The 16,968-nt window shown below is 32.4% G+C and overlaps 2 protein-coding genes and 1 long non-coding RNA gene across 3 annotated transcripts; 1 reads left to right on the top strand and 2 right to left on the bottom strand.

Annotated features, from left to right (window-relative positions):
- Window positions 1–3,458: 3,458 nt before the first annotated feature.
- On the bottom strand, window positions 3,459–3,809 carry LOC126725328 (protein PELPK2-like). The gene has a single exon (XM_050429990.1). It carries the CDS (start codon window positions 3,807–3,809, stop codon window positions 3,459–3,461), a length of 351 nt encoding a protein of 116 aa, XP_050285947.1.
- Window positions 3,810–6,710: 2,901 nt separating this feature from the next.
- Window positions 6,711–7,914, top strand: LOC126724800 (uncharacterized). Its single transcript, XR_007655120.1, has 2 exons — window positions 6,711–7,263; window positions 7,388–7,914. It is a non-coding gene; the product is annotated as an uncharacterized LOC126724800 (long non-coding RNA).
- Window positions 7,915–13,005: 5,091 nt separating this feature from the next.
- LOC126725311 (uncharacterized) lies at window positions 13,006–13,380 on the bottom strand. Its single transcript, XM_050429923.1, has one exon. It carries the CDS (start codon window positions 13,378–13,380, stop codon window positions 13,006–13,008), a length of 375 nt encoding a protein of 124 aa, XP_050285880.1.
- Window positions 13,381–16,968: the final 3,588 nt, after the last annotated feature.

Raw genomic sequence — 16,968 nt, 5'->3', positions numbered from 1 at the left:
CATTAATCCCAACACTCATCTTTGGAGTTTTCTTAAAATTTTTAATCTCATTGAACTTCTTGTTACAGGTCTTCACATGAGTCCTATACAAATCGCAACATGCATGTCCTCTTGCAACAACCAATGGCCCCTTAGTAAGTTTCCATCTTCCATTACCAAGGTAGTTACAATAACCTACTCAATCCATAGCCAATGTAAAAAACACATTCATCCTTAAATCTGGAACATATCGCACATCCTTCAACATCATAGTGCTACCAACATTGGTTTCAATGCACACATCACGAATTCCCACAATTTTTAAGTAACTAGATTTACCCATCTTCACTATACCAAAGTCTTCTTTGTACATGGTAAACAACCCCTTCGTAGGGATAATATGGTGGGGGGTTGTAGAATCAACAATCCACTCAACATCATTTTTAACAACATGCTCACATTTTTGCTCTTCAATAGAGAGCATCACAACATCCTCATCAATCACAGTAGCTATAGTATTTTTCTTCCTATCATTCTTTTCATATTTTCCTTTATTTTGTTCCTTATTCCAATGCCAACAATCTCTTCTTAAGTGACCCTTTTTCCCACAATGGAAGCATTCTCTACTTTCCTTGAACTGAGATCTATCTCTTGATTGTGACCTACCATTGAATTTCTGATTATTAGGTCCTCTGTTTCTACCTCTACTCTTGTTCTCCGTGACAAAAGCTTGATCTTGTGCATTGTCTATATTTGCATCTCTCCTGCGAACCTCTTCACTTAAAATCAAATCTCGAATATCATCATATTTAAGTTTGTTTTCCCTGCAGAATTACTCACCGCCATTCTCATGGCTTCCCAACTATTTGGTAAAGAAGCCAAAAGTATCAATGCACGAACCTCTCATCATCAAATTCAATTCCCACCGTGGATAATTGAATAGTGATTGTATTGAACTCATTCAGATACTGTGCTATAAGAGTGCCTTCTGCTTTCTTCAGATTAAATAACTTCTTCATCAGATACACCTTGTTGTTAGCCGACGGCTTTTCATACATGCTAGACAAAGCCTTCATCAAATCCACTGTGGTCTTTTCTTTCACAACATTGTGCGTAACTGATCTTGACAGAGTTAATTGAATAACTCCCAATACCTATCTATCAAGAAGGTTCCAGTATTCATCCTTCATAGTTTCAGGTTTCGCCCCCAACATTATGCTTAACTGATCTTGACAGAGTTAATCGAATAACTCCCAATACCTGTCTATCAAGAAGGTTCCAGTCTTCATCCTTCATAGTTTCAAGTTTCGCCCCCAAAGGAGGCAGATGCAATTTCTTCCCAGAAAGATAATCTTCAATCTGCATCCTCAAATATGTGAAGTCTTCCATCAAATTTCTCAATTCCTAAACCCTTGCCTTCTTCTCCAGCCATCGCTTCCACTCTAACTTGGCTCTGATACCACTTGTTGGATCCCAAATAATATTATCACAAATATTAGCAATCCAAAATAGCAATCACAGACAAGAACACAAATATTTACATGAAAAAACCCTTTCTCTCTGAAGGAAAAAACCACAAGACAAACTCTGAATAATTTTACTATTATCAAATCAATTACAATAATTATTGTGTATGTCTCACGGCTAAAGAAAAATCTCTTTCGTTTTTCTTTGCTCTCACATGCACACTAATTATCTCTTTTTCTTTTTTTTTACTGTGCAGCACCCTTTCTTTTTCTTATGCGGCACACACCACTTTTCTTCTTTTTCACAATATCTCTATATATATGAAATACACGTCCCAAGCTTTATATAAAAGCTCCTGCCACCGCCTGCCACTCTCCTAATTACATTAGGAATAGAAGTTTTACTCATGTAGACCATTTTCACCTATTGTTCTTCAAACTTGTTTTGAGGAAAATTCCTTCATTCTCTTATGAAGCTAGTCAAATGTTTATTCATGTGTGCTTAGAGTAACATGACTTATCTAATAGTCATGATGTATGGTTCGAGGGAAAAATCCAACACCCCTTGAACTTTGATATACTGACCCTTATATCCCCCTAGACTTTTATTGAAGTCAATTTAGTACCAAGGTGACAAGCACGAAGACAAAACAATTGATTAGCCCAATGGTTCCAAAAAAATTAATACATCTTACAAATAATTTCATACCTATCAAGGTGGTTAATTGTTATTAGTAGATAAAAAAAATGATATCAATGGTATAATTGTCAAATGGCTCCCTCAAAAAAAAAAAAAAAAAAAAAAGTTTACTCCTTGAAATATAGTTTTCGGAAAAAAAAATAAGAATAATGCTAGAATAGTATTTCTCCTTTTTAGCTTTTTCCTATCTTGTCTAGTGAATTAGTTATTCTTGATTAAATCTAATGAGCGATTTTTTAATATAAAAAAAATTCTTTTATTCATTTTAACTTCTAATCATTGGTAACTGACGACTTGATTGGATCTAATAGAATTTTCTATCATTGCTATGAGCTATAAGTAATAAGTTGGATTTACAATTGTATAATATATGGAATTGTAAATATTTTTTTCTTTGTTACGTTTTTTCAAATGTTGTTAAATGTTTGGTTCTAAAACTCAAGATATCAAATTCATTATAATACTTAAAGAAATAACAAAACATAGGAGTTTAATTTAATTTTACAATGATAGCATTTGAAAAATAAGAAAGATTAAAATAATAAATAATAAAAAAGACAATAAAATAATTGTGATTTTTTTTACATATCTATAGCAAATTAAATATTATATATGTTTATTCATGAACCTTTATAAGGATGACAAATTATCGTTAAAAATAATTGTTACTGTATGTATGTGTTTTTTTTTTTTAATTGGTGTATCAATATCTTAAGTCAGCCCTCCAAATTGAAATTCTTGGCTCTGTTTTTTCTTTCAATGCATCATGTGACTATATAAATTATTATCAAAACGTGCTCTTCTAATTATATGACCTATATTAAAATTATCACGTGACTTCAATAATTTAATAGTGTTTGTTATTAGGTATGTGCCATTGCCAATAGTCGTTTTGATTTCTTTTAGTACTGTAGAATAGCAATTCCATTATTTTTAATATAATTTTAGGTAAAATAATGTTAAAGTCTTTAGGTACAAAAATGTATTTCTTAAAACTTAAATGAGCTTCAACATAAAGGGCCCAAGGAAAAAGGAAAAAAATAATAAGTAAGAGAGACAGAGTAAATGATAGTAAAATTACATAGAAATATATCTATAAAAACACCAAGTAATTTCCATACAATGAAATCTAGCAATACAAGAGCTGACACAGCTCACACACAACTTTTAAAGCAATAAATAACAATACTTCAGATAAACATGCAACATAAATTATCCATAGAAAACTAAACAGAAAATAAGCGCCCCCAATAATTCCATGCCATTGAATGTGTGTCTGTTCTGTATACTGGTTGACATGAGATAAACATAATTCAAGGCTTAGTAGTACTGGTAGCAGATGGTGGTGGTGAGAAGAATGGGAAGGAAGGAATTGTAGTTGGAATAGTTGGGAGTGAGGGAATCTTTGGAATTTGAGGAAAGTTAAACTGTGGGATTGATGGGATGGTGGGCAAGTTGGGCAGTGATGGCTGAGTGGTTGGCAATGGTAGTGTAGGCAAAGGTGGCAATGGTGTTGGTTTAGGCAAAGTAGGCACCACTGGCACGGTTGGTATAGAGGGTGTAGTGGTTTGTAAGAGATTGCGAACTGCTAAGCTGAGATTGATGCTTGATAATACGTTGAAAACCACAAAGAAAGCCAAGATGAAAAACTTGTTAGATGCCATGATAGAAAAATAAATGTTTTACGAGGTTTTGAAATTGGGAAAGCAAGGAATTCTCTTTGGTTTTGATGATAGAAACAACGACCATGCTCGGGGTTTATATAGCAAGATGGAATATGTCTAAAGGGTTGTGTATGATGTAAGGTTGGTGATTGGTATTTTCACTATTTTGGCATATACTTTGCCCTCACGAGCTTTCCTGTTGTTAGGCTATCTCCTTGCCCATCTTGCATGGAAAATCAATGAAAAATGTTGACTATTGTTGTTGTTTAGTACTTTTTTGAGTTAAATTAATTCTAATAATTCACAAAGGTTTGGTTTGCCTTGGACACCAAACCTTTTGTTTTTTTGACAGAATACTAAACTCTTTTTGCTGTCTGTTTGGTTAGCTAATTAATCTGAGTTACGTGGGGGTTGTGAAGCCAAGGTTTCTTCGTAAACTCACCAATCAAACCAATGTACTTAATTGTGTAATAGTACCAGAATCTCATCACAGACAAGAAGAAAGTAGTGTTAGAAGAGTAATATTACATAAACTATTTTACAATATTTTTACAAACTGATATTGTGGTCAACTTCTTACTGCTTTTCATCTAGACCCACCATTAACATCACTTTTTCATTTACTAATAATCACTCACCACATCAGCAATTTATAAATTTTTTTTTATTAAATAATTTGTATCTTTAGCTTTACTTTTTTGTTAGAATAGTGGTAAAACGGTTATTATTATTATTATTACTACTTACTTACTTCAAGTTATTCAGCAAATGACAACATTTTTTAAATTTTGATTTTTAAGGTTTTTTCTTTCTTTTTGTGTTAGCAAAATCCTTTAGAGAGAAAAATATTTTCTAAATCAACAAAATATTTAAGAGACAAAGATTATTCTTTAAGTATGATTACTCTTTTTGTTTCTACATATTAAACTATTTTTTTACCAGTTTGTGTGTGTACACACATTTTCCAAAACATGCATTTTTTTTCATTCATTCATCATCATTTCTTTCTTAATTACGTCTAATTGTTGACAGGAATTGATATCAACAACCTGCCAATATCGTATATAGAGTGATTGTTGTTTGTATTTACTATTCTATTTTTACTGCAATTACAACATAAGCATTTTCAATAATATAAATTGTTAAAATTAGGCTTCACAATAAAAATGAATATGGTTTTCTAAAAGAATATTTGGCTTTGTACATTGAAAAGAAAATTTCTGCAAAGTTAATACAAAATCAGTCATAGATTATTTTCAGGATTTAAAAGAATGTTAAATTCTGTTTTAATAAATAATTGATTAAAAATGGAACAAAATTTGGTTATAAACTTGGTTGTAGTATAAAACTACAAATTCCTTTAAAAAAAATTAACATTACTATATATTTTGAAAATCTAACCATTGAATTTCATGTTTTTTACGCTTTTAACAAACATATCAAATTTTGTATCAATTAGATATTATTTGTCATATGATTTATAAACTTATAATTTATGTTTAATTTTAAACTACAAAAAATTGAAATTTAAACAATTGATTGATAACATAACTATTGATATTTTATATTCTAAAAATTTTGCAACCATGGAGGATTTAAGAAGAAATGTAATCTAATGGTGAATTTATCAAAATTCATATCCAATATATATATTGAGTAAACTTGTAACCTTAGAGTATGTTTGGTTGGGGTGAAAACAGGGAGGATGGATAATGGGGAGAGGAAAATAGGATGGAAAATGGCATTTTTCACTGTTTGGTTTAGGATAGAAAACAAGAGAGACAGAAAATGGAGAGGAAAATTTTCCCTTTGGGCCCACATTTTTTTATCCTCCCAATTGAGAGGAAAATGGGAAGGAAAAATTGCTTAATGATGTATTTTACACAAATACTCTCACTTTATTCATCTCACCTACCCCTCACTTTATTCATCTCTTCTGTGAATGATTATTATTTTTTTTTCAATTATTCTCAAAAGTCTTCACATAGCACGTATATAATATAACTAAACAATAGACACAAAAAGTGCAAGCCAATAAGTTGTTTTTTATGTCATTCCTTCTTTTTTTTTTTTTTTTTTTTTTTGAAATTGTCTTCCCAAGTAGTAAGCAGGAGCCATAAATTTTAAATTATTATAATAATAAAATAATTAATATAAATTTACATGTATTTGTGTTAATTTTATATTATTTAATGAGTGTAAATATATCTATTTCTTATATATTATATAACAAGAATATAATAGTCAATTTATATAAACTACATTTTCCATCCTTCTCTTTTTCTCTCCAACCAAACAAAAAAGTTTTTCACCCTCCTACTTTTCTACCCCTCCAACCAAGCACACATGAGGGAAAACTAAATCTTTTTTATCCTCCTATTTTTCCACTTCTCCAACCAAACGGACCCTTAGGGTACAACAAAGTTTATATCCAAATTTTAACCTTTAAAATGTATTAAGAATGGATGTTAGTTTTATTTTTCATAGTATATTTAATTTTTAATTTTAGCATATTTTTTATTCTTGGATTCTAAAATTCTTTGGTCCATGCTTTGGTGGTTGGCCCCTTAAACTAAATTTATAAAGTTCGGGTTCCGTCCATGAATATCACCAATCAACGTCAAGTGGTAGTCTATCAATTTATGAAACCATTAACTAAGCCAAAAACATGGTATATTTATTTCCTATCAAAAAAAAAAAAAACATGGTATATTTGAAAGCAAAACCTAAGAGCATCAACAGTGGGCTTCTCAAATGCCAAATTGTAAAGTAAATTTGACATTTGGGCCCAATTTACCCCAGCAATTGGATTGCTAAACCTGGGACCGGCCAAATTTTTTTGGCATACTGCTACAGTGCGATCTCATCTCCACTATGCCATCCAACAAAATTTTATTTTAATAGTGCACAGTCGCTCAGCCTCTCTCTCTCTCTTCCTACACTACCGGTTTTTGCTCTCTCTCGCGCCATCAAGCTTTTCCCTTTCCCTCGCTTTTCTCTCCGATCACCAAGCCATCGCTGTCACCAAGCCTCGCTTTTCTCTCCGATCAACAAGCCGCTGTTCGAATCACCAAGCCTTTGCCGATTCACCCTCACCCATCTCCAAATCCGTTTTCACTGTCACCAAGCCTCGCTATTCTCTCCGATCACCAAGCCGCTGTCACCAAGCCTCGCTTTTCTCTCCGATCAAGAAGCCGCTGTCCGAATCACCAAGCCTCTGCCTCTGCCGATCCACCCTCACCCATCTCCAAATCCGTTTCACTGTCACCGAGCTTCGCTTTTCTCTCCGATCACCAAGCCGCTGTCACCAAGCCTCGCTTTTCTCTCCGATCACCAAGCCGCTGTCCGAATCACCAAGCCTCTGCCTCTGCCTCTGCCTCTGCCTCTGCCGATTCACCGAAGCTTCGTCGGTCTCTCAAATAAAATCAAAATCAAAATCAAAGCAATTTACTAGGTGGGTTTTGATCCATGTTCGATTTTTTGTGTTTGTGTTTCTTTTCTCTTTCTGCAAGAAAAGGGGGATTCAGCTTGTGTTTGTGTTTGTATTTTGATCTAAGAATTGCTGTTGATGTTTGCAGAGGTGGGATTCAGCTTCATCACGAGGGTTTTCGCTTGCTGTCGGATTAGCATCTTCAGAAAGTCTGCTCAGGTTCAACTCTATGATTTTGTTTGATTTCTATATATTTTTGCAGAGAATATATATTATATCCGAAGTGGCTGTGTAAAGGGCTTATATTTTGTAACAAAAAATTACTGTTGTATATATAGTCGAAATAGATTGATTATTGGATTATATTTGGCAAACTTACTGCACATAATGCACATAATGCACGGATTTGTACTGTACTTCTTAGCAACATTTGTTAGCTATTCGACTATCTGTGGTGAGATGACTGGATTTAGTGTTTTTATTGGAGTTTGGGAAATGATGCCAAAACCAAAAAATTGTGACTGAGGTGTAAGCTTTGCTTATAATAAGATTGATTATATGGAGTCTATATTGTTATGCTGAAGGGTTTCATTTTTGCTTATAATAAGATTGAAAAACTTGTATGCTGAAGGGTTTCAGGATAATGGAGTCTATATTGTCAGCTTGAGCTTAAAATCTTCTCTCTGACTCTCTTAAATTCTTTTCTGGTCATTATATTGAGAATAAACTTAATTGATTTTTCTTTTATTCGTAATTGCTAGATTTGAAGTGCTCCAAATGTTTGGTACCATGCCTTTGTGTATGTATACCCAATCCATAAGCCTTGGGGATGTACGTTTAAATTTAGATCCAATCCATAGACCCAATCCATAAGCCAGCATTTATTCTTTTCTTGTAAATTTTAGATCTCACATTCTCACTCTCTCTGTCTCTCCCTGTCTCTCTCTGTCCTATGGTGTTACAAATATGATTGAATGCGGCACTTGACCTATGTATTGGCCGCCCTTACAGGACCAACCAGCTGCAGTGGTTTAAATGAGTAGTACTTAACTTTAACATGCATTATGTGGACCTATTGTCCTACCCCAAACCCCCAAAAAACAAAAAACAAAATTAAGAAGAAAAAATTATTGTGTTTGATAAATCTTTGTACCCCAGTCTTACTACTAGTCAGTAAGTGATCCATTAAGTTATTGCACTGTGGGTGATTACAATTACAATCTAGACATTACCATTTACTAAGCCTAGACAAGAACCCCAAAAAGCAAAAACTACCCAACAGAACAGGTCTGCAAGAGAACTGTGCCTTTTGTAGGTTTTTTTTTTCTTTCTTTTTGGGCTGCTTTTGGTTCTACTTTTTGGGCAGGGCTGCAGTTTCAAGCTGAAACTCGGCAGAGAAATTAATTGGACCATGGTGCCTTTAAGCTGTTTAGAGCAAAGATCTTGGACCATTGTACCTAAGCTAAAGACATAAATAAAACTAGCCCACAAATCGTTAAACAAATGCATTATTTTGTGGCAGCTTTAGCAGTTAGCACACTTAAGTACCATCTCTGTTTGTGATCAAAACAGCTGGCTCGTGGGCCATGCCAAGGCTGAGTTTGAAGGAGATATGGAGTACCCAAAACATTTATGAGCACCTCTTTTAAAGAACAGATTACAACCAAATAAAATATATCGTTTGCTAAAGCTTAATTCATGATGGGAAAAATGACAGGATGATTTAAGTACAAGGAATGATAATAATAATAATAATAAGCGTTAAAAAACTTTGGCAAATTTTTGCTAGAATATCTAGTTTATAACCTCTACATAGGCAACTGCAATATTTGTGTGTGTAACTTTTCTAAGTAATGAATTGTGCACATTCATAGTATCACATAGAAACATAATAGATTCAAATCAAATGTTTTAAATATTTTAAGTTTAAATGCATGAATTTGCATATAAATATAATAGATGCTTTGTGTATATACCATGCCTTTTAATTGTTGTGAGTTATTAAGCAACCTTTGGGGCTCATGATTGCTTGCATACTAGTTTTCAAATTTCAATGTTGACAGTTTCTGTCCCATATGCGTATTAGTTGCTTGCCGAATCAAAACAATCAAAGGTGGTGTCTTAAGAATTTCTTCCTACATTGGTGGTGGTTAAACATACTTGACTATTTAACATTATAGCATGTACAATACATGGTTCTAGTTCGTAGTGCTGAAGGAGAAGATTATGAGCCTTGGGGACTTTTGCTTTATTTCTTATCAATCTTTAGCATATACAATAGTGGTATCAACTATATGTTTTACGTCTTATCAATCTTTACCAGGGGTCTTTTGTTTTGACAGATTTTAAGCTTTGTTTATTGAATAATATATCTACTTGTTCCCTCTCCATAATGTAATCTCTGCTTGCTTTGCAATAATTGCAATAATATATCTACTTGTTCCATCTACATGATCATTGAGGATGAGCGAGATGTAAATGAAGCAGTGGAAGTAGATTATGAGCAAATTGATGACAATCCTACTATACAACTGTCACGGGAGAACACAAATGAATTTACGGAGTTCATTGAAACCCATCAATGTATTCGAGACCATCAAATTCATTCTCAACTCCAATTAGACCTCATTGAACATTTATGGCAATTAGAAGGGGAGTTGTAGGAACTTAAGTGTGTGAGTTATGCATGTGGGGTTTTACTATAATTTGATATATGTACGAGTCTTCTAAAGACAACATTGATAGTTATGTATGTGGATTGTAATTTTTTTTTTTTTTTTAGAAACTATGTGGATTGTATATATATATATATATATATATATATATATGTGGATTATAAAAGTTGGTAGGTTGAGTACATTGTTATTTGGCAGGTTGCATGTATATATTTGTATGTGAAATTTAAAAATTGGCAGGTTGAATATATTGATATTTGGCAGGTTGTATGTATATATATGTATGTAGATTTTTTAAATTGGCAAGTTGAGTACATTGATATTTGGCAGGTTGCATTTATATGTATGTATGTGGATTTTTAAAGTTAACAAGTTTGAGTAAATTGATATTTGGCAAGTTCTTTCTCCAAAAAAAAAAAAAAAAAAAATGGCAGGTTCTATATATATATATATATGTGTGTGTGTGTGTGTGTGTATGTATCTGGATCATTAAAATTGACAGGTTGAATACATTAATATTTAACAGGATGCATCTATAAATATTTATGTGGATTTTACATCAATATTTGACTGGTTTTATGGAATATATATGTATGTGGATTTTTAAAGTTGACAAATTTAAGTATGTTGATATTTGGCAGGTTCTTTCTCAAAAAAAAAAAAAAAAAAAAATTGGCAGTTGTTGAAATAGTTGGAAATAAATTGAAAAAAAAATCGGTAGGTTGGTGAAACAGTTGGAAATAAATTGAAATTGAAAAGAAATTGAAAAGAAAAAAAAAGTGGCAGACCGTTGGAAATGCAATAGGATTAGTTGATTTTGAAAACAAAAAAGGTAGTTGGAAAAGTAATAATAAAAAAAGATTAAAAAAATAATATTTTTTTAAGATGGTAGAATAATAGAATTTTGGGATGGTGGGTGTATTGTAAAATGGTATGGTATAATTGATAAAGTAGCTTTTTGTGATGGTAAAATAAGATGAGATTTAGAATCCGGATGTGGATGCTCTAATAGAGAAAAGGATTTTCCATAAGTCGGCTCAGATCAAGTTTGGAGTTGACACTCAACCCAATTAAATCAAGTGAATGGGTCATGGACCTGCTATCAACCGAATAGTCAGGTCAGACCGTGGTGGTTTGGGTTGTTGGTTGGGCAAATCTGGGCTTCAAGTTGGGCTTAACTTTGGGCTTGTTGGGATTTCTTTTGGGTCTTTAGCCCAAAATTATGTGTTGGGAAATTTAGACTCCAAATTATTTTAATCAATTACAATTAATTAATTATTCAAATTATGCAATGATCCAATTTTACATGTGATGGGTACATCCATATCACCAAAATTAAATGCAATGATAAATAAATTTGAACACAAGCGATCAAGTCATGGTGGAAAACTCTTGCTAGAAAAAACCAACGGGTGGTTTGAAGGTCACCACCAACTTGAAAATCCACTATAATATAATGGAAGTTACAACAATAAGGAATATACATGACCCCAAAGTTGCTACCTATACTAAAACTTACTAACACTACGCAGGTGTAGCTCCAAAACCAGTTGGACTCTTCTACTTGGTGGATCTCTTTGATGCACGGATATTCAATTTGTGTCTAACGCCACAGCAATACTTCTTCAATATGGTGCCAGAGACGATGCTTGGTGCAAAATCCTTGATGTACAAAAGTCATAAAATTATAATATCTCCTTATTCTCTTTTGGGACTCATAGGCTCAACAGGTAGAGGTCAGGATTTTCTCTCTAAATTCCCTTTGGGTTTCTGCCTCTACAGCCTTAAAAAAATTGTGCTTAATTGGCCTTTAATCATATCTAAAATCAAAGATAAAATTTTCAATAGATTTTTTATGTCCAACATAATGAAGACAGAAATGCAGAAATGTCATTGGTGTGTTCGATATGGACACACTAGGGGTTTTAAAGTTCCATGTAAGTTCCAAGCCAAAAAAAAAAAAAAAAACCTACTTTTGATAGATCCTAGTATGATATACTCTGTCCTCAATGTTACAATCAAACCGTGCTCTAGCCACATTACAATGCTGAAACAAATGGTCTGCTGTCTCCTTTTCATTACGCAGACCTTAAGAGAGTATATTCCTACGAAATGCATTGCTGCAAGTTCTCCAGATAAACACCACTAGTTTGAAAGGCATTCTCAGTTTCTATAGGTTCCACCCGCCGCCGCCGCCGCCCCCCCCCCCCCAAAAAAAAAAAAGTCTTCGGACTTCTGGAGTTTGGAGATAATTAAGGTAGTTTTGTGCATTTTCATTTCATTCCAAACATAAACATTCTCTTAAGAATTAAGAACATATTCCATGTATTCTAAACCGAGGTTTTAGTTATTGTAATGCCCCAAAAGCCCTATATTTTAAAACTCGTTTGTTATGATCACATACACTATCTTTTTACAAAGAACAAGATTTTTTTTTAAACTAGTTTAGAGAGAAATTCCTTCATTTCCTTATACGGCATTTTAAATTATCATCCACATATGTTTGAGTTACGGAACTTATTTAATAGTTATGACGTATGCTATCAGGCATATTTCATTGTGTGACACTGTGACTTGCTTAAATTCATCTTATTATGCCACATGTGCAAATGATAATTTGATTTCCCTGTAGTCTTGTATATATATAATAGCAATTCCATGATTTCTTGTACTCTTGTAGAATAGCATTTCCAACATTTTAATTATCATTTTTCCCATCATCACTGGATGATCAAACCCTGTAAGTCACAGACTTTAGCTACAAATTAACTTATATTTTTTAAAACTTAAATAAGTTCAATATAAATGGCCCAAGGAAAAAGGAATAAAGAAGTAAGAAAGACAAGAGTAAATGACAGTAAAATTACATAAAAATATATCTATAAAACAGAAGTAATTTTAATACAATGAAATCTACCAATACAAGAACTGCTCACACACGTAACTTTTACAGCAATAAATAATAGTATTTCAAATAAACATACAACATAACATATCCATAGATAACTAAACAGTAAATAAATGCCTCCAATTATTCCATGCTATTGAAAGTGTCTGTCCTGTATACTGGTTTTCATGAGATGAACATAGATCAAGGGCTAGTAGTGGTAGTAGATGGTGGTGGTGAGAAGAATGGGATGGAAGGAATTGTAGTTGGAATAGTTGGGAGTGAGGGAATGTTTGGAAGTGGAGGCAAGTTAAACTGTGGGATTGATGGGATGGTGGGCAAGTTGGGAAGTGGAGGCCGCTGTGCAGGATTGGGCAGTGATGGCTGAGTGGGGGGCACTGGCAGTGTAGGCAAAGGTGGCAATGGTGTTGGTTTAGGCAAAGTAGGCACCACTGGCACTGTTGGTATAGAAGGTGTAGTGGTTTGTAAAAGATTGCGAGCTGCTAAGCTGAGGTTAATGCTGGATAATATGTTGAAAACAACAAAGAAAGCCAAGATGAACCACTTGCTAGATGCCATGATGGAAAAAGAAGTATTTCACTAGGTTTTGAAATGGGAAAGGAAGGAATTCTCTTTGGTTTTGATGGTAGAAACAAAGGCCATGCTTGGGGTTTATATAGCTAATTGGAATATGTCTAAAAGGGTTGCGTGTGTAGTATGATGCAAGGTTGGTGATTGGTATTTGGCAGACACTATGCCCTAATGAGCTTTCCTGTTGTTAGGTTATCTCCTTACCCATCTTGCATGGAAAAACAATGAAATGTTGACTATTGCTGTTGTTTCGTAATTTTGGGTATATATAATGCTAGTAATTCACAAAAGGTTTGGTTTGGTTTTGGATACCAAACCCTTTTTTTTTATCTATTTGGTTTGCTAATCTAAGTTACGTGGAGGATTGTGAAGACAGTTTCTTTCTTTGCTAATCTAAGTTTGTTATTATTAGTAAGTTTTTAAATAAATGATAGGTCCAACAGTATCACCACTCAAAGTCAAGTGATAGGCTATCAGTTTTTATGTCCAAGAACGTAGCCAAAAAAATTTTCTTTGGAAGAGTAAGCGAAAGAGGTGAAAATAAAATGTGCATTAAGCTTGGGGATAATATAAGAGATAAGTCTCTCTTCAATTAAGTGAAAGAGTAGAAATAACATGATTACTCATAAAAAAATATGAAGATATTAATCTTCCTAACATGTTATTTGTTTTATTAACTTCTACTTTTGAAAGGTTATATTTAGTTCGAAAAAAAAAAATCATATCACTTATTGTTAAATTGACTAAATCTCTCTCTCTCTCTCTTATTTTCCACACAAAAGGTTATTTCTCTCTCTCTTTCTTTCTCTCATTTTTTTTTTTCATTTTTGGTAGGTTTTTTTATATTTTTCTTGAATCTCTACTTTAGATTGATGAATTTTTGTATTATTTGGAACTCTACTTTGGGTTGATGTGATTAAATTTTGTATTTTTCAGTTGTTATCTTTTCTATTCTCTTTGGTTTCATAGATGTTATCAGATTGCATCATAAATATAGTATATAAGAATATAATATCATTTTATTATAAAACATGACTTGGATAATTTGGTGTTTATTACTATATTTTTTATTTTTACTTTTTTTCTTCTCATCTTATTTTCGATAAATTTCTTATTATTCTCTCTCACATTTTCTCTTGAAAAAGTAGTTATTCTCTTTCTCTTGAATTTTTATTCTTTCTTACAACTCTACTTTATATTGATGAATCATTATGATTTTTAAAACTCTATTTTGGATTCATACATTTTGGTGTTGTATTTTTTAGTTCCCCATCACAAGTACTCTCTCTCTCTCTCTCTCTCTCTCTCTCTCTCTCTCTCTCTCTCTCCAATAAAATTTAGATAATAAATTATACATATTCAATATAAATTTGATATGAATTTTGATTATCATGATAATCTCTTTGAAAAGAATGAATGATTTGAATAATTTATTTAAAATAAAAATTATACATACATACATACATACATACATATATATATATTTATTTATTTTGCTTAAATATATAATCAATCTCATGCAATTCATTTAAAAGTAACGACGTTAAAAAAAAAAATGAATAACTTCCATAAAGATTATATTTGTGTATTCATAGCCTTTATGTTTAGAAATATTTTCACTTAAATTTAGCCGTATCGAAGTGAACTGAAATGCTACTTTAATGTGACTTGACAAAAGTGTAGTAATAATAAATGCTATGCTTAAGATTTTAGATATTACAAGTTTAAGACTTATATATTTTTTTAATAAATATTGATTTAGATTAGGTGATTTTAACTCAAACATGTCTTTTCTCATTATGTAAGTGCACAAAAACATATCAAAGTGGACCAAAATGAACCAAAGTGATCTGAATGGACCGAATTGGACCAAATGGAATTAAGTGGACCAAATTGACTTAATAGGAACAAGGTAGACCGAATAGGACCGAATAAGAACGAATGGACCGAAGTGGACAGACCGAACAGGACCAAATCGGACTGAATAGAACCGAAGTGGACAAACTAGATTGAAGTGGACCTAATAGGACCAATCTGAACTGAATAGGACCGAAGTGGAGAGAATGGACCGAATAGAACTAAAGTGGATAAAATGAGCTAAATAGGAGCAAAGTAGACCGAATGGCACATATTGAACTGAAGTGGAGTAAAGTGGACAGAATGGACCGAATAGGACCAATATGGACCAAATAGAACCAAAGTAGGTAGAATGGACCGAATAGAACTAAAGTGCACAGAATAGACCGAATAGGACCGAAGTGGACAGAAGAGGACTAATGTGGACCGAGTAAAGCCAATGTGGACTGAATAGACTGACTTGGACCAAATAGAACTTTAGTGGACAGAATGGACTAAGTAGGACCAAATAGACCGAATAGGACTAAATTGGATCGAAGAGAACGGAATGGACCGAATAAGACTTTTGAATATTTATCATTTATATTGCATTTTTAGGGCTCATATTTCTAATTTCTAATGTTTATTTTAATATTTTCTTTGTATTTTTTAACTCAAAACAAAAAAGTTTAGTCCAAATATAATAAAATTTCATACTTTTCAACCCAAAAATTAAGAAAAAAAAAATGAATTTTTGAGCTAAAATTGAAAATAAAACTTACAAAAAGAATCAATTAATGCTCATTTAGTCTAAAATGGACTGAAGGGGGATCGAAATTGATTGATGGACCAAATTAGATCGAGTAGACCAAATTGGACCAAAATAAACCTAATCGGACCAAATAAGACCAAAGTAGACTTAATTGAACTGAATAGAAATTGTTTAATTTTTAGGGAAAACAAATTACCTTCAAAAAAAATTATGCATTATATTACAATACAATTTTTTTTTTTAATACAATACAAAATAATTATTTATTCTCACGCATTGCATAAGTTTTTGTATCTAGTTATTATAATAGATGAATATAACTAAATATGTGTTTTCATATACCTATCACATAGTATAGTGTTAATTTTGATTAAATTGATCTATAGTAGTTTGATTAATGTCTCAAGTACTTGTAAGGCATGAGGTTTACGCAAGTTCCAATATCAAATACTAGCTTGTGGGTTTGGAAGAACATAAGTAGGATCTGATCACTCATCAAAAACGGGCAACTGCAATTGATGTCTCTCTTGATTTCGGTTCTAGCTTTGCCATTTGTGAATGTGATTCGGCTATTGTTGTTAAGCTGTCTATGCATTTTGGTTCTATCTTAGGGTCCATTTAAAAACAATTTATTTAGTTGAAACTGAAAACTTTTTGTTGAAAATATAGAAAATAAGATTAAAAGCTAGCTAAATATTACAATGGTACCTATGAATAGCACCAAAAAGTGCAATAAAATCCATGAATAGTACATAAAAATTAAAATCTCAAATCTTATAGCTCATCCCAAACAAGCTCTTAGTATTGTAAATGATATCAAAACTCCTCTCTAATTTTTTTTTTTTTTTTTTTTTTTTTTTTTTTTTTTTTTTTTAAGGAACAACTCCTCTCTAATTTTGTTGGCTTGGACTTCGTCCATGTTTTGGCCGATAGTGTGGCTGCTTGGGCCATGTCCTCTTGTACTGATG

The sequence above is a fragment of the Quercus robur genome, chromosome 5 (genome assembly GCF_932294415.1).
Source record: "Quercus robur chromosome 5, dhQueRobu3.1, whole genome shotgun sequence".
Classification (NCBI taxonomy): domain Eukaryota; kingdom Viridiplantae; phylum Streptophyta; class Magnoliopsida; order Fagales; family Fagaceae; genus Quercus; species Quercus robur.
Note: the sequence above shows the minus strand (reverse complement) of the source record. Positions and strands in the feature narration are given on the sequence as shown.

What these genes read in the sequence shown, in the direction of transcription:
- LOC126725328 (XM_050429990.1), bottom strand. Translation starts at nt 3,809, where the DNA reads ATGGCATCTAACAAGTTTTTCATCTTGGCTTTCTTTGTGGTTTTCAAC.
- LOC126725311 (XM_050429923.1), bottom strand. Translation starts at nt 13,380, where the DNA reads ATGGCATCTAGCAAGTGGTTCATCTTGGCTTTCTTTGTTGTTTTCAAC.